General features: G+C 34.8%; 12 protein-coding genes across 12 annotated transcripts; 8 read left to right on the top strand and 4 right to left on the bottom strand.

The window, feature by feature from the left end:
- Positions 1 to 113: 113 nt before the first annotated feature.
- Positions 114 to 2567, top strand: SPB1 (27S pre-rRNA (guanosine2922-2'-O)-methyltransferase; the record flags this gene model as incomplete). The annotated part of the gene is made up of 1 exon (XM_020222817.1): positions 114 to 2567. One exon carries the CDS (start codon positions 114 to 116, stop codon positions 2565 to 2567), a length of 2454 nt encoding a protein of 817 aa, XP_020074313.1.
- A 1295-nt stretch (positions 2568 to 3862) lies between these two features.
- HYPBUDRAFT_150615 (uncharacterized protein) lies at positions 3863 to 6304 on the top strand (the record flags this gene model as incomplete). The annotated part of the gene is made up of 1 exon (XM_020220287.1): positions 3863 to 6304. One exon carries the CDS (start codon positions 3863 to 3865, stop codon positions 6302 to 6304), a length of 2442 nt encoding a protein of 813 aa, XP_020074312.1.
- A 150-nt stretch (positions 6305 to 6454) lies between these two features.
- On the top strand, positions 6455 to 7546 carry APA2 (bifunctional AP-4-A phosphorylase/ADP sulfurylase; the record flags this gene model as incomplete). Its single annotated transcript, XM_020222816.1, has 1 exon — positions 6455 to 7546. The coding sequence occupies one exon, from the start codon at positions 6455 to 6457 to the stop codon at positions 7409 to 7411; it is 957 nt and encodes a 318-aa protein (XP_020074311.1). The 3' UTR covers positions 7412 to 7546.
- A 107-nt stretch (positions 7547 to 7653) lies between these two features.
- On the top strand, positions 7654 to 8034 carry QCR7 (ubiquinol--cytochrome-c reductase subunit 7; the record flags this gene model as incomplete). The annotated part of the gene is made up of 1 exon (XM_020223717.1): positions 7654 to 8034. The coding sequence occupies one exon, from the start codon at positions 7654 to 7656 to the stop codon at positions 8032 to 8034; it is 381 nt and encodes a 126-aa protein (XP_020074310.1).
- Positions 8035 to 8181: 147 nt separating this feature from the next.
- HYPBUDRAFT_154070 (uncharacterized protein) lies at positions 8182 to 9079 on the bottom strand. The gene is given in 2 exon segments (XM_020221882.1): positions 8182 to 9035; positions 9051 to 9079. 1 exon segment carries the CDS (start codon positions 9008 to 9010, stop codon positions 8192 to 8194), a length of 819 nt encoding a protein of 272 aa, XP_020074309.1. The 5' UTR covers positions 9011 to 9035; positions 9051 to 9079; the 3' UTR covers positions 8182 to 8191.
- Positions 9080 to 16665: 7586 nt separating this feature from the next.
- HYPBUDRAFT_8152 (uncharacterized protein) lies at positions 16666 to 18269 on the top strand (the record flags this gene model as incomplete). Its single annotated transcript, XM_020223716.1, has 3 exons — positions 16666 to 16812; positions 17911 to 18004; positions 18112 to 18269. The coding sequence occupies 3 exons, from the start codon at positions 16666 to 16668 to the stop codon at positions 18267 to 18269; spliced, it is 399 nt and encodes a 132-aa protein (XP_020074308.1).
- A 444-nt stretch (positions 18270 to 18713) lies between these two features.
- HYPBUDRAFT_231687 (uncharacterized protein) lies at positions 18714 to 19041 on the bottom strand. Its single transcript, XM_020223147.1, has one exon. It carries the CDS (start codon positions 18947 to 18949, stop codon positions 18782 to 18784), a length of 168 nt encoding a protein of 55 aa, XP_020074307.1. The 5' UTR covers positions 18950 to 19041; the 3' UTR covers positions 18714 to 18781.
- An 887-nt stretch (positions 19042 to 19928) lies between these two features.
- Positions 19929 to 21686, top strand: HYPBUDRAFT_158766 (amino acid permease; the record flags this gene model as incomplete). The annotated part of the gene is made up of 2 exons (XM_020222401.1): positions 19929 to 19965; positions 20032 to 21686. The coding sequence occupies 2 exons, from the start codon at positions 19929 to 19931 to the stop codon at positions 21684 to 21686; spliced, it is 1692 nt and encodes a 563-aa protein (XP_020074306.1).
- An 877-nt stretch (positions 21687 to 22563) lies between these two features.
- Positions 22564 to 24240, top strand: HYPBUDRAFT_8150 (catalase; the record flags this gene model as incomplete). Its single annotated transcript, XM_020223715.1, has 1 exon — positions 22564 to 24240. The coding sequence occupies one exon, from the start codon at positions 22564 to 22566 to the stop codon at positions 24238 to 24240; it is 1677 nt and encodes a 558-aa protein (XP_020074305.1).
- Positions 24241 to 24301: 61 nt separating this feature from the next.
- HYPBUDRAFT_168686 (uncharacterized protein) lies at positions 24302 to 25146 on the bottom strand (the record flags this gene model as incomplete). The annotated part of the gene is made up of 1 exon (XM_020222815.1): positions 24302 to 25146. The coding sequence occupies one exon, from the start codon at positions 25144 to 25146 to the stop codon at positions 24391 to 24393; it is 756 nt and encodes a 251-aa protein (XP_020074304.1). The 3' UTR covers positions 24302 to 24390.
- A 766-nt stretch (positions 25147 to 25912) lies between these two features.
- On the bottom strand, positions 25913 to 26260 carry HYPBUDRAFT_95920 (uncharacterized protein; the record flags this gene model as incomplete). Its single annotated transcript, XM_020223957.1, has 1 exon — positions 25913 to 26260. A coding segment is annotated over one exon (348 nt), but the record flags the coding sequence as incomplete, so codon positions are not given.
- Positions 26261 to 26604: 344 nt separating this feature from the next.
- TRM9 (tRNA (carboxymethyluridine(34)-5-O)-methyltransferase) lies at positions 26605 to 27470 on the top strand. The gene has a single exon (XM_020221881.1). The coding sequence runs from the start codon at positions 26628 to 26630 to the stop codon at positions 27417 to 27419; it is 792 nt and encodes a 263-aa protein (XP_020074302.1). The 5' UTR covers positions 26605 to 26627; the 3' UTR covers positions 27420 to 27470.
- The last annotated feature ends 20 nt before the right edge of the window (positions 27471 to 27490 follow it).

Raw genomic sequence — 27490 nt, 5'->3', positions numbered from 1 at the left:
TTTGTAAAGAGCGAAAGATGAGTAGAATTTTTTTTTTTTAAGGCTCATCTCATCAAATAAAAAGGCATCAAGGACCAAGTACATTAATTTCTTTAAAGATAATATAGTTGACCATGGGTAAAACACAGAAAAAGAATAGTAAAGGTCGTTTGGATAGGTACTATTTCCTTGCGAAAGAAAAGGGGTATCGTGCACGTTCGTCTTTCAAAATCATTCAAATAAATGAAAAATATGGGCATTTTTTAGAAAAATCCAAGGTTGTTATTGATCTTTGTGCAGCTCCAGGGTCATGGTGTCAAGTGGCTTCTAACTTATGTCCAATCAACTCTTTGATTATTGGTGTTGATATTGTTCCGATCAAACCATTACCAAATTGCATAACATTCCAATCTGATATTACTACTGAAGATTGTAGATCTAAGTTAAGAGGACATATGAAGACATGGAAAGCAGATACTGTTTTACATGATGGTGCTCCAAACGTTGGTTTAGGATGGGTTCAAGATGCATTTACCCAATCTCAATTAACATTACAAGCATTAAAATTAGCCGTTGAAAATTTAGTTAGTGGAGGTACATTTGTAACCAAAGTTTTCAGATCAAGAGATTATAATAATTTAATGTGGGTATTTCAACAATTATTTGAAAAAGTTGAGGCTACCAAACCACCAGCATCCCGTAATGTATCTGCGGAAATTTTTGTTGTTTGTAAAGGATTTAAGGCACCAAAGAAATTAGATCCAAGATTATTGGATCCAAGAGAAGTTTTTGAAGAATTAGGAGAAGGTAAAAAAAATAATGAAGCCAAAGTATTCAATCCTGAGAAGAAAACCAGAAAGAGAGAAGGTTATGAAGAAGGAGATTATTTATTATATCATGAAATGCCAATACAAGAATTTATTAGAAATGAAGAACCAATTAATGCATTGGGAGATTTAAATAAATTAACTGAACCAGAAGATAAAAGCGATCACGAATGGAAGATTTTGAAAAAATTGAAAACTTTCACTCCTGAATTACAAGAATGTTTTAAAGATTTAAAAGTTTTAGGTAAAAAGGAATTTAAGCATATTCTTAAGTTTCGTAAAGAAGCCAGAGATATCTTAGGATTAGAAGTCAAAGAAGAAGAAAAACAAATTGAAGTTGAATCATTAACTGAAGAGCAGCAAATTCAAAAAGAGTTACAAGATTTAACTGATAAACAAAAACAAAAATTAAAGAGAGCAAAGAAACATGCCAATGAATCTAAACAAAAAGAGATTCAAAGAATGCAAATGAATATGTTAAGTGATATGAACATTGGTATTGAAGCTGCTCAAATTGGTAGTGAATCATTATTTAATTTGAAGACTGCTACTAAAACTGGAGAATTAGATAAATTATCCAAGGGGAAGAAAAGAATGGTTTTCAATGATGAAGACCTTATAAGAGAGAATGAGATCAACGTTGGAGATAAAGAAGAAGAAGATTCTGCTGATGAAGTAGACGAATTAGAAACTCAATTAGATGATATGTATCAATCATACCAACAAAGAAGATCGGAACGAGACGCTAATTACCGGGCCAAGATTGCTAGAGGAGATGCTGACGATGAAGCATGGGATGGAATTAAGCTGGATCAAAGTGACGAAGAAGAAGCCAAAGATTATGAAATGGAAGAAGATTCTGAATCTGATTCTGATGACGATGACCATATTAAGCAGTTAGTTAACGAAAAGAGAAAGAAGGATGAATTATCTAAGAATGCCAAAGTATTTTTCGCATCCGATTCTATATTTAATGAATTAGGAGATGATGAATTGTTAAAAGAAATGGCACCAAAGGAAGAAGCCCCAGTAAACAAAATTGAAGAAGTTGATAGTTCAGATGAAGAAAGTAAAGACGACAGTGATTTTGAAATTGTTCCAGCAGAAGAAGAAGGAATGAGTGAAGTTGATTCTGATTCTGAAGACGAAGAACATGTGAGCAGAGCCAAAGAATTTGCTAAAGCCAAAGATCATCAACAAAAAGTGGATCTTGCTACCGTGGAAGCAATGACTTTAGCCCATCAAGTAGCATTGGGCCATAAGAACAAGAATGATTTAATTAATGAAGGGATTAATAAATACTCCTTCAGAGATCAAGACGAATTACCCGAATGGTTTATTGACGACGAAAAGAAACATAGTAAGATCAACAAGCCAATCACCAAAGAGGCCGCTTTAGCCATCAAAGAAAAACAAAAACAATTGAATGCCAGACCAATTAAAAAGGTCTTAGAAGCACAAGGACGTAAGAAAATGAGAGCATTAAGAAGATTAGAGAAATTGAAGAAGAAGAGTGATTTAATCAACGAAGACGGAGGCAAATCAGAAAGAGATAAGGCCGAAGAAATCGAAAAATTAATGAAGAAATTAACTAAGAAACAACAACATAAACCAAAAACTACCTTGGTTGTTGCTAAAGGTGGTAATAGGGGTTTGAGTGGTAGACCTAAGGGGGTTAAAGGTAAGTATAAGATGGTCGACGGTGTCATGAAGAACGAGCAAAGGGCATTAAAGAGAATAGCCAAAAAACATAAGAAGTAGATAATATATAGTAATATTATACTAATAGTGACAGTATAATGTAGACCAAAGCGGCAGTGGTGTCGCAAACGCGTGTTCTCGACACGGATCCCCGATGGGGAAGCATGCACCCGTACCGCCCAATTTCAGGAATTTAACCCAAAACGGACAAAGGCCCAATTAAGAGCCTTTTCGACCATTAACGAAGTTAAGCACTAAAGACTACCATCTCAGGGGTTCATACCATGATGAAATATGTACGGTGGTTGAGTCAAGGATTAGCTACAAGTTTCCTACTTGCTTAACCAGTCAAGGCAGACCATATGCGGAGCTCTACACTAAAAAAGACAATAGTTCCTCAATATAGTTTGAGGATGCTATTGTTGGTCAATAGCCATTAGCGCAGGTATCTGACAAATATCAAGACGAAATTCATCAATTTCATTTCGGTGATGAGATTTTCGTTACCTCTGACCATAGTGTAGTGAGCATATCAAGAGATACAACGATACAACGGTACCACAAGGTAAGTATACAACAGTATAAGTATACCACGACAAGTCAAGTGTCTGGATCTCTATTGTCAGGGACCATCCTTCACATAGGCTACGGCACCAGTAATTCCTTCTCTTACGTTAGATTTCACCCTCCCCCTTCTACTAAATCAAAAGAAAGAAGCTCTAGTGATACAAACCATCATCGGACCTCCACTCTGTATCAGTCACTAACCGGGTTCTGGTACTTACACTCTTGTACTGGACTACCGTAGGATTACCACTTACCCAAGCTTCCAGTCCCACTCCGGCTACTGCTTATCCCACTCCGGTATTGCCTCCTTATAGATCTTTCTCATCTCTTGTATACCAACCAGCAAACTTTAATAAAATAGTCTTTTTAGGCGTTTTTTACCGCTTTTTGTGCTTGTCTCAATAAAAACAAAAAAAAGTAAAAAAAATTGAGTCCAACTGAGCTTCCCCTTAAAAATTTGAGAAGCTATTTAGCTACTTCTTCTTTCTTCATCAACAGCTGGACTGGACTGCTTTCATTCACATTCGTTTCTTAAAGGTGTTTCGTTTCACCCCTTGTTATACTTCCAACTTCAGTCCTTCCTTCTATTGGTGTGTGTGAAGCGTCAAGTGGGTGTGTTTTATTTTTGTTTTTTTAATAACCTGTTATTTGCCTCGGCGGCTACCTCTGATTATAACTTTTATCATCTATTAAAGGTTACTTGCTGCTTCTAAGTTGGCGTTCATTCTTTTATAAAATCTTTCCCTTGATTGTTGTGTTGTTGTTTTGATGATTTATCCGATTTAAAAATGTCTTCTCCTATAGATACTCTGTTTTCTAATTCAAATACCAATTTGTCGGTTTCAGCCACTCCGTCGGCTATAAGACGCCAAAACCATCGACACAGACGGTCTGCTGCCATCTCGGGTGATTTCGATATCATGGGTCTTGGTCTTTTCTCTCCTCCAAACGGTTCTAAACCTCTGCATCTTCCTCTGCATAATCATTCTCATTCTTATAATGTTTCTAATCAAAAAAGTGACCAAAATAGTCAAAATAATATCAATACTGGTTCTGCTCCAGAAAAATCTTATCTTGATAAACATTTCCATTTTAATAATGAAGATGATTTCACTAATAAACCAACTTCTTCAGATTTTGCTTTCCCCAATAAAACTCCTGATTTAATGAATGTTTCCACTCCTCCTCGTTATTTCACTTCTTCAAATCTGAAAAATAGAATCCACAATTTAAATTCTCCAATTAAATTAAATCATCGCCATGCAATGTCAACTTCAAATACTCCAAGAACAAAATTTTTTTTAACTGAAGAAACTAATATGAATAATGAAAATGTCCCCGATGCAGTCATTGACTTAGATGAAATCTTAAATGCAAACTTACATATTGGTGATCATTCAACTCATCATAATACCCATAGAAGATCTGGCCTGTTACCTCATGATATTTTTGGTCAAAATGATCATGAAGATGATTTTTTGGCTTCTCCTTCGCCATTTTTCAAAAATAATGCTTCAAATTCTTTTAATTCCTCTCCATTGTCCATTCCAAATCATATCACCCTATTTCAACAACCAATTCAAGAAAAAACTTCCGATTCAATCGAAGAAGATGATGAAAATAATAATCTTAATACTAATGATGATGATGAAATTGAAGGAGAAACAAAAGATATTTTCACTAATCCTCAAGATGCTTTAATCTATTCAAATGATTCGGCTAATTCTTCAAATTCAAGTTTGAAAAGTAATTCGAATATTAATCGTGTTGGTAGTATTAATAGTCATAAATTAAATCATCATTTAATTGAAAAAACTTTATCAAATTCTTCAAAAGAATCAAATAATTCATCAGTTACTAATCAATTAAATAATAATTCAACCCCAACTTCAAAAAGATCAGGAGCAAAAGCAAATCGTTATCAATCTTTTTATGATCAATCTTTTAAAATTACCAATGCCCTTAAATTTTCTTCTTCTGAAAGTATTAATCTTGTTAGATCAAATAGTAGTGGTCAAAATTTAAATTTAAATGATTCAAATTCTCCAGTTACTCCAAGAGAAATTCTCTCGAAATCTTTAGGACATTCTTCAAGTTTACCAAGTCTTAAATCAAATCTGAAAAGAAATGTTAAATTTCAAGAATCAAGATTTAAACAAGAATCAAGAAATTATGATCATGAAAAAAATGTCGATAATATATTATTTAATCCTTCAGAAAAAAAATCAATTTATCAAACTCCTACGTCACCAACCAATGATGAAAATATTACAATTGCTCTGTTGAGTTCAAAACCTCCAGAATCAAATCCTTTAACCAACCCCCAATCTCAACCGGATCAAAAACAAGATCAAAAACAAGATCATCAACAAAATCATCAACAATCAAATATATTGGCCACTAAAAATATTTCTAATAGTCCAATCAGTGTAACTTCTGATGTCTCGTCTACTGTGCTTTCTACAAATGAAGCCTCTACCGATCATTCATCATTAATTTCTCTGAATGATAATTCAAATTTGAAAAAATTGAAAAATAAACTTCAAAATAATAATTCAGAAAATATGATGCCTTCAATTGTTATCAGTAAAGATGGTGATGTTACTTCTTCTTCTTCTACTAATTCTACTTTCAAGCAAGTTGATGAAGATTCAATTGACTCTCCAATAATTTCAAAACCTTCAAATGATGAAATTAAAGAATCATCTCCCATTAAAAAAAAACCAACTCCAATCAAAGTTCCTATACCCACAAAGACTACTACACCCCCTACAGAAATAATCGATGGTCCTCAACCTCCTTTCACCCCAGATAATTCATCGATGGCATCTCCAAAATCTTCTCCTAAAAAGGCTGGACCAAGAAGACCTCTTTCCCCATCCGAAGAAAAAATCTTAAAATCAACTCAAATTCCTTCATTCAAAAACCTGTACTCTGAAAGAAGAAAGTCTCTTTATGGTAAAGACAAAGAACATCCTAATCCATCATCTTTTTTTTCTTCTTACATAAGAAAATCTCTGGTTTCAAGTACTATAACACAACCTCCACCAGTATGTTCAAGTACAATTGAATCTCCAAGAGGACGCCATTCAAAATCAAAATCATTTTCATTAATCTTGCTGGATTTAGCTCCAGGTATATCAAATGACGGCAATCTCGACGATAATAGTATTAAACTGAATAAAGGAAAGAACAATAAGTTTGTTAATTGGTTTCGCAAAAAGCGATAAGTGCATTTAGACTCATATATAATATAATTTAATTAGTTAATAGTCATAGTTTTTGTAAGTTCAGTTTTTGTAGTTGCATTTTTTTTGTTTGACGTTCGCAAAAATTGTTGTTCAAGTCTACCCTTCTTATTAAGAACCATAGTGAATATAATGAGTTTTTACGATATACCAAGTGATTTCGTTTCGAAATTGACTGGAAAATACGAATCTGCAGTTGCAAATGAACATATTGTTTTCGCTGGAGATAGTGCAATTAGTGAAATAGTTGAAAGAAAAGTTAAAGATAAAACATACGAATTTCAATTAACCCATTTAGAAACATTGAAAAAAAGACCGGCAAAAGGTAGTAAAGAAGAAAACCCATTTGCTAAACCTGAACCGGAATTAACAATTCTTGATTCTTACGGACCGAATGATGAATTTAGAGTTGTTTTCAATAAATTCCCGGTTGTTCCAAATCATTTTATGATCATTACCAAAGAATTTGTATCGCAAAATACCCCGTTATCCCCAATTGAAATCAATGCCTCTTATTCTATCCTTACCCATTTGAAGAAACACGATAGATCTGGCAAAAATTGGTTTGCATTCTACAATTGTGGCCAACAAAGTGGAGCTTCCCAACCCCATAAACATATTCAGTTCATGACTTTACCTAACGGGTACACTCCTCCCATTGACTCGATTGCCAACTCTTCGCCTGCTTTCATTCCAAGTGCTAAGCAAGAACCTTTACAAGATTCTTCGTTACCTTTTGCTCATTACGTCGCAAGATTACCTGATGACATTAGTGACTTGAACGAAGATGACTTGACCATGTATTTTTCATCCTTGCTTCAACGTGCCTTGACTACCCTTAAACAAAATGGCCATAATCATATCTCCTATAACTTCTGTTTGACTACTAAATACATGATGGTGGTTCCCAGAGCCTCGGGCTACTACAAGGACCTCTTGGGAGTCAACTCCTGCGGAGTCATGGGTCTCTTCCTATGCAAGAACCAAGAACTAGTCGACCTAGTCAAGCACGACGGGCCTGAAACCGTTCTTGCTAGCGTTGGTCTTCCCAATACCTCTGGCGAACCCACTGACGAATATCACTACTAGATCCGTACATATAATACACCCGTACCTTCGTGTATACCTATACACAAACATATACTCGCACATTTGTTGTAAGACTTCCCGATTGGGAAGTCTACACCTGTAGCCAATGAAACCGGCAGAATTATTGATTTTTTCAAGACGTGGTTTTTGCACGACGTGATATTTTAATCTTTTTTTTTTGTTTTTCAGTGATAAATACCATCAATCATTAAAGATAGTAGTTACTCTTACTAACAGCAAAGATGGCCTCCGTTACTTCTATTGTCAAGCTCTCTGACTTTATATTATCCAGACCAACCTTATCCAAGATTGTTGTTCCAGCTGCCAAGGCCTTTTGTGCTTATGCTGGGTACAGAGAAATGGGATTAAAATACAACGATTTAATTGCTGATGAAAATCCAATTGTTGAAAAAGCTATTTCAAGACTTCCAGAACAAGAAGTTTATGCTAGAAACTATAGAATGATCACTGCTCATCAATTAGCATTATCCCACCAATTACTCCCACCCAAAAAGGCTGTTCAACCTGAAGAAGATACTAATTATTTGATTCCATACATTTTAGAAGTTGAAAAAGAAGCATTTGAAAAAGCTGAATTAGATAACATTCAAGTTTCTAAATAAGATTAATAAACTCGTCATACACTTACATTTATTTATGAAATTCCTTCCACCTATTCTATTGCCTCTTGTATAGTCAATTTACGTTATTATTATCTATTAAAAGAGAAATTTTCTATAAACACTAGTAAAAATACAAAATGAAGAATAAATATTGGAATTATTCAGACGGCATACCAAGTCTAAATTTTCTCAATTGTTCTAATGCAAGGAAAGTAACAATAGTATGAGGACCTAATCTAATGAAAGAAGGTAACCAACCTCTAAACATAAAACCAACTCCTTCATTTTTGATGGCATTAGTTAAGATGGAAGCTGCTCCTCCACTGGTACCTTTGGCATTCATAATTCTAGTTTTAACTACATCTGCTGGTGAACAGACTGTAGTTGCAACTAAACCGGCTAATAATGAAGCACTAAAATGGGTTGATTTTTTGGATGGATCTAAGGATAAAGTATCAACTAATAATGACTTGGCAATATCATAAGTAACCACTTGAGAAGCAGTCATTAAAACCCCACGAACTAAATTTGGAGTTAAACCTCTAAATAGTGAAGAAACCTGTTCTTCTTTAACAATACGATAAATCCCATCAAAGGCATTTCTGTAATTTCTTCTTTGTTCAATTGGTAAAGTAGAATCATTTTGCATTCTAATATTAACTACATCGGAAGGATTCCCAACTAATCCTCCCAAAGCACCCGCCAACATGGACATTGGTAATAATGCTGATGTGGTCGGGGTGGTTTGGTAAGCTTCTTGAAAACTTTCTTTCAAAAATTCATAAATCCCAAATCTAGCGGTCGAGTAAGTTGCTTGTCTTAATAATGATGCGGTTAACCCAGAATAGATCTTGAAAAATCCTTCCTTGGTAATGATCTGGTAAACCATTCCTGCTAACGATTGTCCGGGCTTGGATGCGGTTTGCAAACGAACCTTGGCCAAGTCCAATGGATGGGTCACCAAACATGCGGTCATACTGGCGGCACCTCCATACCAAAATCTATAACTATAGTTAGTATCTTGTATCCTCTTATAACATTTGACTCCTATACTTACGGATAATTGACTTTTTTGGCAACTGCAGGACTGGTGGAAGACATTTTCTATTTTCTGTTCCTGGTGGTGTCTAACTTAAGACTGTTCCTTAGAAGGTATTCTTCTTGCAAGAGACTTCTTTAACCAACTATGATATCGAAACGGCGGAAGATTTTTTTTTTATAATTTTTTTTTATAATTTTTCTTTTTTTTTTTTTTTTTTTTTTTGGTTTCGCTTGTTTTTTTCCGAGCGTCTTCTTTATTTGGAAAATTAAAGATTGATCTCATTATCAACCTCCGGCCACCGACTCCGACGCTTGAGCATTGGCTTGTTGGGAGATGATGGCAGGGTTCACTCTGGGCTGCTCTGTTGCTATTCTGGTGCTACTCTATCTGCTATAGCTGCCATGGTATCTGCTGTATCTGTTGTATCTGCTGTATCTGCTCTGCTTCATTAGGTCCCAACAGATCGGGGGAAGTCGGAACAACAAACGATGTCCCCTCCTTGATATTTACAATCGAATCCGCTTATCTGATTGAATAACCTTGGTTAGAGTGCTGATTATTTAGGGCATTGGGCATGTCAAAGCCCTAGAGTTTGGTAGCATTTACAGGTGGCCGTGCTTTAAATCAAGAACAAGTTAATTGAAAACAAGCAGTCAAATATTTTGCAGCAATTCATTGTGCTACCGCAAGCCAATCAAATAACAAGCTAGCATTCGTTGTTTTTGCAGCTATTGGAGAGAGTCGGCACAGCAAGCCAACTGAACTTGCAAGTTCACAAACTTATAATCTCAGTTATCAAATTGTATGTACCTCCTCATTTCAAGGCAGAATTAGGTTTCTTAGCAGAACCTTGAGAAATAGCTTTTACCTTACTCTGCTGATCCACCTGATAGACAAAACCTAGAGCAGGACCAATGTATAGCCAAAGACTTAGGAAACCAAAGGGATTCGCAAGTTGAGTTAGTTCAAACTTACGAAAACAACTTACAGTATTTGCAGATACAAATGGGTTTTTTCAAAGGAAAATATGAGACGTAACTTCTACGGTAAGAGCAAAAGCCAATTCGTCACAGGCCAATTGATTGTGCTTCGGAGTTTTGTCAAACTTCTCGAATACAATGAGATGAATTTTCCATAGCATTTATTTATAGCCAGAACCATTGCTGCAAAATAAACCGACGAGCAAGAAATGATTTGTGGAACTACAGATCCAATTAATATCAAGTCATTCATTAAGTCATTTATTAAGTCATTCATCAAGTCATTCATTAAGTCATTTATTAAGGCCCGCTTCGATTCTTAATATCAAGTGAATTTCCTTATAGCCAGAGCTCTAAATGGGGATTGCTACGGAAAGCTTGGAATGCTACTTCCTTTCCTAACTCCCCTGTTGCTTCAACTTTAGTTCTTGCTTATAGATAACATATCATTGTACCATGGTTTTTTTGGTGAATCATTTTCCAAAACTATTTCATCTATCGATGGCTCCAAAATCAAAATTCAATAATATTTTGATAAATAAATATCTAAATGGCCTGTTGATGGTCAATGTTTCTAAGAAAGTACTACCGAAAGAACACGAAAAAGACAAGTTTCATTTCCAAGTAAACCCAACCAAAAGAGTTTTCTAGGCTTAATCCAAATATTCAGACAGTTTGAACATCAAAATCCCCACTCCTTGAGGTCATCTAGTGCTTTCACTAATCACCTTATCCGATCTGCTAATGCTGAAAGATTTTCTCCATTTACATGCAAAAGACTTATTTTTTTGCTTTTATAATCTTAAAAGTATATCTAAACGGTCTTCTGATTTTTTATGTGAGTTTAAAAAAAAATTGTCTTTCAAGATGCAGATGTTTATATATGTTACAAGTCGAAGATGCCTCATCGAAGAATTGTCCAAGTATTAAGTTACCCTCTACTTTGAAGAAATTAGTGTTTTGGTTCTAGACACGGGTCTTTCAAACTTGGTTAACCAGTCGGTCACATGCTTTGAACGGATTCGTCTTGTTTGAAAACTTACCTTGAATTTCGAAAGACATATATTTGATTCAAAAATGCATTTCAGAAACTGGATCAAGGGTATTCTTTTTGACCACTCTGCTTCATGGCCTTCTCTTTTGGAAACACTTCAGCTGAGGGAATCAAAGACCCTAGTGTGTACGAAAGAGACAATATCAGTTGGCAAAATTCGATTAACTTATATTTTTGAAGCTTTCTAACTGAACCTAACTCTCAATATAACTTACTTGATATTATCATATAACTTTTTGACCAAGTTCACAGTCATCACCCAATTTTTGATGGGAATCAGAATATGAAGCCTTCAGAGTTAAAAACAATTGAGATGCTGCTTAATAGTCATATAACATATGTTGAAGACCAAAGATCCATTACTGCAGGATCCACAACGTTAATTCTAAGCCCCTCTAACCTCGACCTGTTTTCTTGAAGACTGAGGCACTTCACTCCAAACATTTAAGAGCTCAACTTGTAGGATACCGTGATTTCACATTTCAAATTTAAAAATAAATCTCTGCGCAAAATCCTTGGATTTACTTGCTCCAAATAAACAGCTAAAGTTGATTAACTTTAAGTGAAGAAGCTCAACAGCTATATATCGAAAATGTGTTGCAAACACTTTAGCTAAGCCAGAAACATAATGAAGATTCGATCAGATACTTTTTGTAATAAAAATTGTAAGTTGCGAAAAATGTAGTTACCTTTGTGAGATATTATAAGTTACGGCTTTGATTTAAAGGGTTACCAAAGAGATATCAATGCCAAAGTACTTCTGCTGTAAAATAAGGTGATCTTTTGATTGTTTCGGCTTAGTGAGAGAAGAAAATAGTTGGTTTCTACTTAATTTTGTCGACCTTGCTTAGAAATTCAACTATAATTGAACTTTAATATACAAAAAGTTGCTTTTGATTAGTCCTATCAGTACTATCTTCAGTGGTATTATCCACATAGCTTCCATTCTCTTCAAACATCGATTCTATTTTTCGTTTGCTGTATTTCTCCAGATATACTAGAATTTGAGATAATAAGTATAGACATACAAACGAACCTCATTCCAATCGATTCAGTATTATCGCTTTTATAAAAAGTTTATGATTTAGTATATTATAATCCCTGTAGAGATTAAAGCCAATTCTTTGAGCTATCTTCAAGAAGAGTAACTGCTGAGAAAAAAATCCCTACAATTGAATTAACTGTTACTAGAGGCCTATGTTATTAAAATACACCAGTTGAATCTTTTAGCAAAAACCTACTAATATAACCTATCCCAAAGCTCAATACTATAAAAATACCCAATATCCAGGTAGGAACTAAGAGAGCTAAGGTAAATTTTATTCTTTCGCAAACTAGGTTTGTCGCAAAATAAATTTGCTGCAAAAGTTTCACCATTGAAAGTAGTAAACGATTATAAATTGTCCCGTATGTCATCATACCTGGGATGGCTTATTTGAAGCCTTACTTTGACAAGCTTATGTAAAAAAAGTGTACAATTTGAATTATATATACATTATTGGTTCAACATTCTCAGAATAAAACATAACTCTCAATTTTTTATAAATAATTACAATATTTAAACAAAACTTTTTATCAAATTATCAAAATAACTTTCCTAAGAATCTGAATGCTGCTATGGTTTATATAACTTAAATTGTCTATTAGATCCGATAGTCAACTTCAAAAAACCTTCACCTTCATTTTCAAATAGTGGTTTTTTTGAGACACTTTCTAATAACCTTATATATTTCCAGCATCAAATCTCTATGTCGATTTTGCAGCAAGATTATTAACGGTGCTTTATGTTTTTTTTTTCTGGCGTTATGATTAGATGAAGGTCATCTTAAACATTGTCTATCCTTTCATTTTTCTGAATTGATAAAAAATCATCCAAACCAAAAAAAGTTAAAACAATCCTAAGACCTAATTCAACTTAGAGATCAAGGCTTCAGCTAAAACATAAGCTGTACAAGCCGACCGAGCCCAGTGCGTTCTTTTGATCACTAAGTCAAACCAGGACTATCGTTTATCAAACTATCGATGCAATATTCCGAGTAACAAAAAGGTCAAAAAAATTGTAGATTATCAAATGAAGTGTATAGTAAAAAAAAATTAGCTAGTATGGGGAAACCACTCTAATTAGGATCTCATAAGGGAATGTCCAGTTTGCAGTGGTTGCAAGAGCTTAACAAGAGCTTAAGACTCTACTCTAGAATAACCAAGTATCATTCATACTCTAAGTAATGCCAAAGCCATCTCCAATTATCAATATAGTAGATTCGGGTTATGTGGGTCTATATAACCATTTAATGTCAAATAAATGGACAAAGTTACCAAAACGTAAAATTAGTCTATTTGTGATAAAGATAAATACAAAGAACCATCGATGAAAAATTGATATATTACATAGAAAAATCATCGCAGAACTAAAGACTACGAGTGAGAGCTTAATCAGGAAACTTTATCAGTTTAATAGATATAAGCAAAGAAATGTATATTGAAGACTTTAAATACAGTAACATATCATAATAAAGCCCAAATTTTAAAAATATAACTAAATATGAAAGACTACTTTTGAAACCAACTACACTTTACGCATCAAATCGGATTATATATCACTGACCAAATCCGAAAAAGACTAAGTTCAAATGGCAAAAAGCTGCTATTTATATTCTCATATTCGTGTTTTTCAATATTGTATATATGTAAAAATAAAAAGAAATTGTTCGAATGGCAAACGATTATCGAACGGCTGGTATGATACGGTGTTTAATTAATGAAACAAAGTTTACGCTTTTATCAATTTCTCAGTTTAAAAAAGTTCGAACTATACTCTTTTGCAAACCGAGCTTTCATGTTGAGCAATTGATAGTAAAATCGTTACATAATTCTTGGTGAGTCTCAGTGTTACTGGTAAAAATAGTATCAGAGTATGATGAAAATGAGAAGTTTCAACAACTGTCTCGCAACTAGTTGACCACGGTCAGAAAATGAGATTCTTATTTCGCTGTAGAAGAATCATTAAAGTTTTTGCAGACTTCACAATTTGGCTTCGATATAGTAGACATATATTAGAGCTCAGAATGGCCCCTCTACAAGGATTTAAAAAAACCTAACATTCAATGACAAAGGAACTCAAAACAGCATTGAGAAAGTTAATTTCGTTGACCTTCTCTTCTATCCTGCCCTTGTGATATCAAAAAATCCTTAGAAAGAGCAGAAGCCATCAGACGTTTCATCGAGAGAAAAAAAAAATTTAAAGTAAACGCCAGCATTACTAAACGTTAACCATTATTAGAAATTTAAAATAACTAGTAAATCATCAGAAATATGTTGAAATCTAAGGTTGAGAAAACTAAACGAAAGTAGTTTAAATCCTTGCGGTGACAAAATAATAACATTAGAGGCTAACAGATTCTTCAATACAATCAACGAAAGTTCACATATCCTCCTAACTGTTTGTCTAGCTCAGTAAAGTGCTAAATCTACGATTATGAATCTAATTCACAAACTTCCAGTTTGTCCGTTTTCCCCATATTCAGTTGCATCTGTTTTTCTCTTCATCTTCATCAGTAGATAAATATATACTCATTTTACTCATATTGTAAACAGGAAGTAAACAGGAAACAAGATTAAGATATTATTTATTAGGCTTATAAGAAGAACAATCGCGATATAAAGGAAGACTTCGAATAAATAGCAGTTTATCAAACTAAAGCAACAAATAACCTTACCTTAATGAATGGAACTAAAAACAATCCTTTTTACTCTGATTAGTGAGCACGAAAAGGAACAACACTCTGGATGAGGGCAATCACCATGTGAGAGTTTGATAATTCAGCTGTATTGTATTTTGACCCACCATAGGTACTGATCTGAAAAATATTTTACTATGGAATGATATATCAACTCGCCGTGTGAACTTTTTCAAAGTAGTTAGGGTAGATTGTTATTAAAATTTGAAGCTGATACAAGTCTCTTAGAGAACCCCGATGTCGACCTAAATTTGAAACAGTTAACTTTTACTTTACGTAGATACCTGGGCCTGGCATTCTTTTCGATATTTTATTAAAAGTTTACAGGACGTACTACACATATATCAATGAGATAGTATAACCTAATCTTGTAGAATTAGTTTTCATTTTATTTCTTAGTGATTAAGAAATGGGTACCCATATTTTCGACAAAACAGACACTACAGAATAGGCAGGAAATCGTTTTTTGGATCTCGCCAGTCAATAGAGATACAACTGTAATTGTAGCATCGTACTATAAACGTAAGGACGTGTAAGTATATGCTAACAACTAAATATATCCTAACAGATTCAGGCTACGAAGAGTTGATCTATTTAGGATGACACCAACTAGTAAACTGTCACAGTTTCATATAAGCTCTCAGTTGTTCAGTATCCAACGTTTCATAAGTTGCTGCTGCAAACATCATTTATAGACTTCTCTTGCTTTCTATCTTATACAAGTGATTGATAGTTACTAAAGGTTTTGTATAGTTGTAAATTCCTTGGATTTAGGATTCAGATGAGTTGTGGGCTAATGCAGACTATACATGTCTTAATGATCCTACTTTTCAAAGATATGGCGCCTTTTTGATAACCGCTTTCTAATGTTTTTTAAAGTACTTTTGGCAAGACTGAGTAAATGGAATGGCACTGGCTTATACACATTCTTGCACTTTTAAGTAAAAGTCTCATTAAGTTGAGAGACTTCTAGGATAAAGTGAAGCTTTTCAAAGTTTCTGCCATTGCAAGAACTGATATGACAATACATGTTTTGAAAGCTTTCGCAGCGACTGCTAAAAAAATGAAAAGTCTGAATTGCGATGTTAATCATCGAATATGAAAAAAAAAATACTTCATTACCTTGACGTCTAAGTTATTTTGCTATTTTCATTCGTAGGTATTTAGGAATTCGTAGGTATTTAAGAACTGTTCTAAGGTTTTTTCAACCTTGTTTTTTTTTGCCTTGATACAAGTAGAATCTATGAGGATCTATACTGTTGAGTCCGAGGTCAAACTATACATATTTGTTTCTTTTTTTTTTAGATTCAACTTGGACATATATAATTTTAATTTAATTTTTCGTTAGATATCTTCGAATTTATTGATAGATTTGAACTGTTTAGTTTTATAGCTACCCAATTTCTACAACGGTGCAACTGGAGTTGTGAGTTTATCGCGAATACAACGATTTTTAAAAGTTATTTGCTCAATCTATACATCATTGACCGAGACTAAAACCTGAATTAGGTTTATCTTTATAATTTAAAATATACTATCTTTTTAATTCAGAGTCAAGGAGAAGGACTAAGTCACTGGCTACTAATGAAGGTAGCGGTGGTGTCGTCTCTTCCTCTTTCTCTTCGTTTTCTTTTTTCTGTGGGTGGGAATGTTTCTCAGAGTTGTCCTGCAATGATTTTTTATGAATTCTTAACTGAATTGTAACGATAGTATATTGAATCATTTTGCTACATGTAATTCTTGCTTAATTTGGATTCTAGGAATTTCAGTTCATTATTCATTGATATGTTATTACAATACAATTGAAAATCTGTTGTTATGGCTTTAACTGCCGTCTCTGCTGCCTCTGCTGCTGCTAAAGCTTCCAAGGGGACCTTTGGGTCTTCTACCTCTGACGCTGGGGCTGGTGCTGATGGTGCCGGTTTCAGTGCAGCCGCTTCTGCTAGTGTTGCTTTATTAACATATGTTTTCATTAATTTATAGACAACTCCTAATATACACAGAATCTGTTAAAAAAGTTACAGATATATATATGAATATATTACTTATTTTTTCAAAGTGTATTTTGCACGATCGGATACTCAGAAGTACATTTAAATTATCCTTTTTTAAATATGAACTATCTCAGCTTGTTCACATAAATAATACAAAAAATTTACTCTTGAGAACTAGACATTTTTCCCAAATACTGTGTAAGCAATGGCCGCCTGAAATTCAACTTTTTCTACAGAAATAACGACTTACGTTTTGCATCCAATCTGTTTTTTTTTTTTGATCGTAAATTTATCTTACAAAATAAGCTTGAGCTGGTTAAAGCAATATAAGTTCGAATTGAAAGCAAATATATATATATAGAGCGACTATGTATTCTATTACCTTAGGATTCGCCTTGGTTTTGAGTGTAGCCTTACTGTTGAAGTCTAAATTGGTGATAACTTTCTTTACGTATGTATGTTTTCCATAAATGAACTACTACTTAGGGGAAGATATGGACAAGAGCCAAATGGATTAATTGAGTTCAATTCTAATTCAGATTGAATATTAAAGTTTGTAGGCTAATCGCCTTAGTTAACAACGAATCGGACATGCAGATTACAGGGTAAATCAAAAATGATGGATTTTAATTGGAAAACATTGAAAGCTCATATGTATAATTAGTAGTCTTTTGATGATTTTCATACTCAATTACTATATTTGATAATAATGATACTTCGATTCGAGAATTTTCAAATAAAAGAGCTAATATTGAATTGTTTGAAAATTAAGGCTAAGATTGACATAAACTATCCTTTGTACTAATGCTTTAATCAATCTAGGAGACTCGAGATTTTGAACCTATTTCATTCCACTATACACCAAAATTTGACATTTCCATAGTTATTGGATAATGTTAAAGTACAGTGTGCAATGAAGTTTTATCTTTTAGCGGATGAAACTGAACTGAGTGGCTATAAAATACAACTAGCTCGTAGAACTCGCAAGGAGTATTAGAATGCTTGATATGAACTTTTTAAATCAAATCTTTCAAAAGGATATAAAAAGAGTCTATTATGAAATAAATAGGCTGATGATGATGATGATGATGATGATGTTATAATGCTTCCCGCTTCTTTTCCTCGTTCTCCTCCAAGAAATTCGGATCCAGGAAGCTTATATGGTACATACTGTGCTTCTGGTCCTGATCCTCTGCACTGCTTTTACAGAAGAACCAATTGTTTTATTCTGATAATTATTGGTGGTTAATTAAAAAATTAACAAAACAAGAACGATTTGAACTAATTCTTTCAAAATGTTTGACTCATAACTTGGATGATGAATTTCCAGTAAGTGAAGATGGTAAGTTTGGATTTGTTCCTACTGAATGTTCAGAAACTCATGGTTTAGGAAATACGCTGCAAGAAACTCCCGAGTTGTCCAATTGAAGGCTATTTTTGGTGAATTTCATATTGAGGGATACCGGGAAGCTCAAAGCAGTCATTACGAGTCGCATATACTTACACAAGCCCTACGTTTAAGGTTAACCTAATTGACGAACTGTCCTCTATTAAAGAAATCTTCAATTTCGCAAAATTTGTTGAAAAATTAGCAGACAATTGAAAAAGTTGCAAAATGTACAGCGAAGCGAGAATGCTAAGCAGTTCGAGTCTTTCCACGGTAACTAAGGCCATTGAATGGCGAATGGAATGGCCAATGGAACGGCCAACAGGCAGAGCCGAAGGCCAAGGCCAATAGGAGTCCACCTGAGACGTCCGAGTTATACAATAAGAGTTTAAACAATAAGGTTTAATTTTGACAGAATATGTTTGAGTCGACAATAAGTTGAGCACAACTTTTTACACAGTGTTGCATTAGAGTTCATAATGAGGGGCTTTCAAGGTTAACTACATCCTTCGTAAACCAAATTTGACGAAGTTTCAACTGCCAATGAAGGGTGTTAAAGGATTAATGCATTACAAAAACCAAAAGCAACGTTGCATTTATCGAAAGAAGCAAAATCCTCTTTCAATTCAAACTCCATATAACCAATAGAGTTATACGAGTGACACCTGCAAGACTCACTAATCTTTTGATCCATTTGACGGGATGCGTTTAGGCGAATCATCAGACACTATGCTTGTGGATGATGCAGGTGTAAACTCATCAATTACAACTTAATTAAACCACAAACAACCATGCTTTAACACCACAAACAACCACAACCACTACAATAATTAGCTGGCCTTGAAGCTTTTGAATTGCCCTAAAAAATCGGGTCCTGTTACCTTTAGAAGACAAGGTGCGACTCCGGAAAGGGATTTTTTTTTTGAACCTTGCAAATTTTGTATGGCAAAACTCACTTCGCTTCTTTTGCCTTGCACTAATTTAGCCAACGTTTTCCTGAACAGTATTCTAGCTAACCTAGTACCAAGATCTGGATCTTAGGCACAATGTACAAGCCTTGGAATGTAACATCCAAAGACTGCAAAAACTGAAAAAAAGGAAAAAAAAATTGTGAAAAAAAAAAAAAAAAAAAAAGAACTAAAAAAAGAGATGCCAAAAAAAGCCACAAAATTCAAATAGCCGTTTCATTGATTTCTGGTGCTATAAAAATATCTATAGACATGGGAGTCTTACTAAATAGACCTTAGGTAGAAGAAGAGAGTTGAAGAGTGTTGAGCAGTGTTACAAGGTAGACTCAGGAGTCCGTAGGAAGTTGAAGGAAAAGGTGAGAGGGAAGCTGAACTTTTTTTTTGCAATCAAATGCTGAACAACAGACATGGAAAAACTACTTCAGTAACTTTATGCACAAGGTATAATTAGATGCCTTAAGTAAGGTATATGAGAAAAAAGGATCATTTTTACCGTATGAAGTTTTGAGTGAAATTATCAAAACAATCTTCTTTGTTTTTTTTGATTGTACCATAAAGAATACTTTTCTTTTTATTTAGTAACTGTAAATTTACTTAAAGAAATAAATTTTATTTAATAAGTTGTATTTCTTGAACGGTTTTCTCTCTTTAGGATTGATTTTTTTTTTTATCCTTGAGTCTTTAGCTATCATGTCATTTGATAAAGGACAGCATCATCCAAAGCCAGATTCGATGGCCAGTCATGACCAATACAGTTATAGAGGCTCCAGTCGAGCCAATGATGCTTCATCTACTTTCAATAACTCAGACGAATCTTTATACACCTATGAATCAGTGGAACAAGGAAACGTTTTCCAAAGATTTACAAATTCATTTAAAAGAATCGATTTAGAAGACGATGGAATCGATACTAGTGAAATGACCGAATTAGAAAAATCCATTTATGCAACTGCTAACCATCCTCTTGCAAGAAGATTGAAAACAAGACATTTGTTTTGGATTGCCTTTGGTGGGGTGATTGGTTCGGGTTTATTCGTTGGTAGTGGGTTCAGTTTATCTCAAGCCGGTCCAGCAGGGTTTTTAATTGGTTATATTGTTATTGGTTATGCCATGCTTTGTGTTGTATTATCGCTTTCAGAAATCGCTACTCAATTTGCAGTCTCTGGTTCTTTTGTTTCCCTTTTTTCAAGAATGATTCATCCGTCTTGGAGTTTTACCCTTGGGATCCTTTATTCCCTTTCATGGCTTATTTCATTTCCTTCAGAATTAATCGCTTGTAGTATGACAATTAAATATTGGAATTCTTCAGTTAATCCTTGTGTTTGGGTGGCGGTATTCTACGTTTTCATCTTTACCGTTAATCTTTTCGGGGTAAGAGGTTATGGTGATATTGAAATGGGGATTTCAATCATCAAAATTCTTGCGGTTATCGGATTTATCATCTTGGGTATTTGTATCATTTGTGGTGTTGGTGATCAAGGTTACATTGGTGGTCAGTACTGGCATAATCCTGGTGCATTTAATCATGGGTTTAAAGGGGTTTGTGCTTCCTTCATTAGTGCTGCCTTCACTTTTGGTGGTACTGAATTAGTTGCTTTAGCAGCTGCTGAAACTGCTAACCCAAGACACTCTTTACCAAAAGCTACCAAACAAGTTTTTTGGAGAATTACCATTTTCTATTTCTTAACTGCAATTGTTATTGGTTGTTTGGTTCCTTATACTAATGAACAATTGATTAATGGTACTGGTATTACTGCATCTCCATTTGTTATTGCTGTTTCAAATGGTGGTATCAAAGTTGTTCCTCATATCATGAATGCAGTGGTTTTATTGGCCATTGTTTCCGTGGCCAATTCTTCTGTTTATGGTTGTTCAAGAACTTTGGCTTCATTATCTGCTCAAGGTTTATTACCTTGGTTTGATTATATCGATAAAGAAGGTAGACCAATCGTTGCAATCATGTTCACTAATGTTATTGGTTTATTAGGATTTTTAGCTGCTTATGAAGATGAAGATAGAGTCTTCACTTGGTTTTTCTCAATTTGTTCATTATCTTCCTTTTTCATTTGGGGTTCAATTTGTTTCACTCATGTTAGATTTAGAATGGCCTTACGTGCTCAAGGTAGAGGGGTTGAAGAAGTTGCATTTGTTTCTCCTTTAGGTTTATTTGGTTCTATAAGTGGTATCATAATCTTATTCTTGGTCATTTGTGCAGAAATTTGGACTTCTATTTGGCCAATTGGTGAGAGTGCTGATGTAGTTACCTTCTGGCAAAATTGTTTGTCATTACCTCTTATGCTTGTTATGTGGTTCTTATTCAATCTTTACAAAAAATCCTTCTATCCTTTCTTCATCCCTCTTGAAGAAATCGATTTAGATACCGGTAGAAGAGATGTTGATGTCGAATTATTAAAACAAGAAATTGCTGATGAAAAACTCGAACTTCAATCAAAACCATTCTACTATAAAATTTATAAATTCTTCTGTTAAAATTTTTGACCCCATTTTCATTTCAGTTCTTCACATTTGTTCATTTACTTTTTTTTATAATACCTTTTCTTATAATAGACAATTCTTTTCGAATAATGGCCTAGATTACCTTGTAGTGCTTACATATTAGCATTCCCATCCAGAAGCTCGAGGCTAATTTCTAATAGGAGTTGCACTAAACTCCCACTAAATATACCCCGAAATGCATCAACCTAAAGGGCAGCAAGTTACCTCGTCTGGTAATAACTAATCGAAATTGGTCATCAGGACATGGGCCAGACCCTCACACCATTTGACGTGAATATCCAGTGGTTTTTCCGACAGCCAACGGTCCAACAAACTGCAATCAATTTTGAGACCATTCTAACTGCATTAAACTTGTTGACAGAACGCAATCTAAAATAGATGAGGTTGCAATAAAAGTGAAGCAATTTTGCTATTCTGTGTCGAGTTTCTTGAGCTACTGTCCAAAAGGCCCGGCCAGCCTGTTTATTAATAATCCTTCGAACTTTCCAATAGTTCCCCATTGACAACAAGAGCTGTCTTCTTTGGAGGGTTAGGCCTTTGTAGGAGGGGAGGCCTCATCGACCAGGGACTAAAATGGCTTATTCTAAAATGCGACCTTGTTTTTCACCCAATTTGCCTTTTTTTGCGGTTGCAATCATAACTGTACTTGCTATTGATTGCTAATTTGAGTTTAACACCCAACAATTGGCTCGATTCTTGTTTGTCTTTATAGACAAATGTCTAACTATTCCAGAACCTTTGCATGATGAATAATTTTATATTTGTAGGATATAAAACGGAAGTATTTTCCTGAGTTCAGCAAAGTTTTGTTTCCATCAAACATCAATTTCGTCAAATACAATTGATTAAAATGATTGCTGAACAATTAATGCAAAAGCCTACTGACCCTGCTGTTTATGCTACTTCTAATGGGGTTCCTTACACTCACCATCCTTATGGTGCCCAAACTGCAGGCCCGGGTGGTCCACTTTTACTTCAAGATTTCCACTTGATCGATGATCTTTCCCACTTTGATGCTGAAAGAATTCCCGAAAGAGTTGTTCATGCTAAAGGTGGTGGTGCTCACGGTTATTTTGAATTGACTGATTCCTTGTCGGACCTTACTTATGCTAGACCATTCCAATCGGTTGGTTATAAATGTCCTTTATCAATTAGATTTTCCACCGTCGGTGGTGAAAAAGGTGCTGCTGATACTCTTAGAGACCCAAGAGGTTTTGCCATCAAATTCAAAACTGACATTGGTAATATGGATTGGGTTTTCAATAACACTCCCGTGTTTTTCATTAGAGATCCAATCAAGTTTACTAGATTTATCCATACTCAAAAGAGAGACCCATCAACTAATTTGAATCATTATACTGATTCCACTCATGCTTGGGACTACTGGACTCAAAACCCTGAAGCTATGCACCAAGTCGCTTACATGTTTGGTAGAAGAGGATGCCCCCATAGTTGGGCTCAAATGAATGCTTACTCTGGCCACACCTTCAAGTTCATTAATGATAAAGGTGAAATGAACTATGTTCAATTCCATGTCATTGCTGATCAAGGTAACTTTGAAGGTTTCACTGAGGAAGAAAGTCATATCAAAGCTGGTTTTTCTCCTGAATTACATCACCAAGATTTATACCAAAGAATTGCTAATGGTAAATATCCTTCCTACACTTGTTATGTTCAAACTATGACTCCTAAACAAGCTGAAGAATTCCGCTATTCTGTTAATGATTTAACTAAAGTTTGGCCTCATAAGGAATTTCCATTAAGAAAGTTTGGTCGTATTGTTTTGGATCAAAATCCAACCAACTTTTTTGCTGAAATTGAACAACTTGCCTTTTCTCCAGCTCATTTGGTCCCTGGTTTAGAACCTTCCAATGACCCAGTCTTACAATCCAGATTATATTCTTATTCTGATACTCATCGTCACAGATTGGGGGCTAATTATCAACAATTACCAACCAATAAACCTAGAACTTTCGATTCTAACTCTGGTTGTCCATTTTTGGCTGGTAACTTCCAAAGAGATGGTTTTGCAGCCTTTGATAACCAAGGTTACAGACCAAACTATATGAGTACTTCCTGTCCAATTCACGCTGCTGGTAGTGACCCAACTAAATATACCAATGGCTTACCACCAAAGGAAGATTGCAAATTCCATGGTGTTGTTGGTAAAGCAGCTCAAGACAAGTACACTATTTTACAAGCAGAACAAGCAAAGAGAGCCCACGAAGAAAAAATCTGGTTAAAGAGTTATGATTATATTTCTGGTTTTAGTGAACTTGATGTTGAACAACCAAGAAACTTGTATAAGAAGGTTTTCAGCGACCAAGATAGAAAAGAATTTATTGAAAATATCAGCGGTCACGCTTCCACTATTTCCATTCCTGAAGTTAAAGAACGTGTTCCTTTAATGTGGGGATTAATTGATCCTGAGTTGGGTGCTGCCATTGCTAAGAACTTGGAAGTTAAGTATCAACCACTTTCTGTGGAAGAATACATTGAAAAAGTTGGTGTTTCTGCCACTCACTAAGGTGTTAAATCCGATTACCTTTGTTTATGTTTATGTATTTAATTGAATGTATAATGATTATGTTTGAAATATTTAGTAGAGCTATATATTACACTTATTGTACAGAGTTGAAAAAGCTATTCATGACTTTCGTTAATTTTTGCAGGGATTTTACCGGAAGAATCTACCATCTGCTTCACCTTGCCTCCTCCATTGAGCATTGAACACACTGCTATTTTCTAGCTTGTATAATCTCCAGGCTTCTTGAATATGTTCAGGTTTCAAAGGTTGTTTGAAATCACCAGCGTATACTAAAGGCTTATGATCCACCTCAATTTCTCTTCCTTCTTCTAAACTTTTGAGGATCTTACGTTTCTGTTTCTTCTTATTATCAATATCCATTATTAATTTTGCTTTGAACTCTCTTTCTTGAACTTCAAATGCTCTAGTGATTAATTCACCCAAAAGCAGCTTTGATAAACCTGCCAAAACAACAGCTACGTTTTGAGGAATCGAGTGGCCCAAAACCGAGTTTACTATTTTCTTAACACCAGGCTTGTTAACAGTAGTACGTCTAAAAGCTTCGTATTTTTCCATTTGTTCTTCAGTAAAACTCGATAATAAAAGTCTTCTTTCTTGCTCTTCTGATAAATCATCGGTGATGTTGGATTGTTTGAGTTCCCGATATTTGGCAACAAGCTCGGGGTCGTCTATATCAGATAAGTCGGTAAGATCTTCGTCCACATCCACATCATCGTCGTTTTCTTCGTCACTTTCCTCATCAGATAAACTGGGTTCTTCATTCTGACGGGCCCGTTCTTCCAATGGACTATAAAAGACACGCCATATCAATTCTTCATCTTCTTCTTCGAGACTGACATCGCTCTGGTATCCATCATCAACCAACTGTCTTTCCAAGTCGGACATTCTTAAGGTACTCTAATTAGCTGTTGGTATAAACTGACTTTTGTCAGAAAAAAGTGTATGAAATAAAGAGAGTGCCCGGTTATATGCAGTACCCATATATAAAGATCTATATAAATATATCTATACACTATATAATCTTACATAGTTCATCGTATAGAGACTTGGTCTTATAAAGAAGGTTAAACCAGTCATTTGGATAAACAGTTTGTTCCAATTCGTCGACTAATTGGTAGAAATGAGTGGTGAGATCTGTCAAATCAATGTCTTTTTGCAATTGTAAAATTCTAATAAATTCATCAATTGAGGATATTAAACCCAATAGAGTATGATAGCGGGTTATGGCAAGGACTTTTATGGCAATGTTTTCCGTTGGTTTATTCGAAATGAAGAGATTTTTCCGGATAATCTCATAGTTTTCCAAAAAAACTTTGTCTAATTCATCGATAGAGTCGCTTGAGTTGAGGTTGAGGGAGTATACTTTATTAGCGTACAAGGTCTGAATAGGGGACTTATCGGCCAAGTAAATATTACGATTGAACTTGGAAGAGTATTGCAAGTTTTCCGGAATTTTACCCATGGACTGGTTGTGGGCCTGGTAAGTTAATGTGACATTGGTGAAATTTTTAAAGTTATCAAAGTATTTGAATTGGGTACTGGTATGATTTTTAACTTGTTCGGGAACCACTTTATCACCAATGTAGATGAAGTTGATAACCATTTCACGAGAGTAATCAAAAGTATGATTTAATCCATAGTGGAAAGTTCTCATATCCGGTGCTAATAAATTATAGTTGATAATTTGGGCAATATAAAATGGTAAATCATTGGCATGAACAGCACGCATAGTATAAAGAGCAAATGCTTTATAGGCTGCTTCATCTACGATAACCGAATTCTCGTCAGATAGAAGTAATTCCACCACATATTTATCATCTTTTTCATATTCAATACTGATATTTCTATTTGGTATTAAGTCGTTGACTAGCTTTATCTTTGGGAAAAATTTGCCCTTCATTCGTTCTTGGATATCAAAGTCAACTTGGATCTGTGACGCTTCCACCAAATCTGGGAATTGAAACCCTGCGTCTCCAAATCTTAAAGAGATTGGTATAGTAATGTTGGCATCAGTTTGCAAATAATTTTTCAAATTTTGAAAAGTCTGTATTTGTGTGGGGCTTGTAAGGAAATAGTTTAGCAATACGGGCACAAGTGCAGCAGCCAACACCACCAAGAGGACCAACGACCGGGAGTTTGTCATGTTTCACTTGTTCTGATTAAAGAAAGATAATCAAGAAACAGCCTTTGTACCGTGTTCAATCGATTTGAACTTGGGAGTTTCGAGGGCAATCCAGTGTAAACCGGCCAATACGACTATCCAAAGCACGTGACAATACTCCACCGGAAATATTTTCGATGCCTTACAAAAAAAAATACTTTGAAGAAGATTAAGAAATCAACCAACCGATAGTAGTACGATCGTCATGGCAGTAACATCATTGAGAAAGGAGGTGTCAGAGGAGGACCCGGAATTACAAGAACAAGAACACGTCCACCTGGTGTATAATGAGATTGCATCCCATTTCTCGCAGACCCGGTATAAGCCATGGCCAATAGTTGAGAAGTTTTTACAAAACCGTCAAGACTACTCGATAGGAATAGATGTTGGATGTGGGAACGGGAAGTATTTGGGAGTGAACGATAAGTTGTTTATGATTGGGACCGATCGGTCAGATGGGTTGATAGGGTGTGGTAAAGAAGTATCTGCAAATAAATATAATCTTGGGGTTGCCGATGGATTGAGTTTACCTCATCAAGACAATCGATTTGATTTTGCTATATCTATCGCGGTGATTCATCACTTCACCACAGAAGAGAGAAGAGTGCAGGCAATACAACATATACTTGGTAAGTTAAGAACTGGAGGAGAGTTATTAGTGTATTGTTGGGCCTTGGAGCAAGAAAATTCCAGAAGAGGATACAAGGAAGGAGATGACCAGGATATATTGATACCGTGGGTTTTGCAGAAGAAACAGCCCAAGAAGGACAAGCCAAGAAGAAGAAGAAGAGATAAGGAAATAAAAGAAGAAGAAGTAAAACAAGAAGAAGTAAAAGAAGAAGAAGTAAAAGAAGAAGAAAAAGACATCAAATACAGATATTATCACTTGTACAAAAAAGGAGAATTACATGAAAATGCCCTCAGGGCAGGTAACTGCACCATCGTCGAAGAAGGATACGAAAAAGATAACTGGTGGATCATCATTAGAAAATCATAAAATCATAATCATAAGGTTTATAGTTTGCAGTAAAAAAATGTAGTGCAACACCCAAACAGAAAAAGACACCA

This window comes from Hyphopichia burtonii (genome assembly GCF_001661395.1).
Source record: "Hyphopichia burtonii NRRL Y-1933 unplaced genomic scaffold HYPBUscaffold_8, whole genome shotgun sequence".
Lineage (NCBI taxonomy): Eukaryota > Fungi > Ascomycota > Pichiomycetes > Serinales > Debaryomycetaceae > Hyphopichia > Hyphopichia burtonii.
This window is presented reverse-complemented; position numbering and strand designations above follow the sequence as displayed.

Excerpts from the sequence above, each read along its gene's own strand:
- HYPBUDRAFT_154070 (XM_020221882.1), bottom strand. The coding sequence starts at position 9,010 with ATGACCGCATGTTTGGTGACCCATCCATTGGACTTGGCCAAGGTTCGT.
- TRM9 (XM_020221881.1), top strand. The coding sequence starts at position 26,628 with ATGGCAGTAACATCATTGAGAAAGGAGGTGTCAGAGGAGGACCCGGAA.
- HYPBUDRAFT_231687 (XM_020223147.1), bottom strand. The coding sequence starts at position 18,949 with ATGATTCGCCTAAACGCATCCCGTCAAATGGATCAAAAGATTAGTGAG.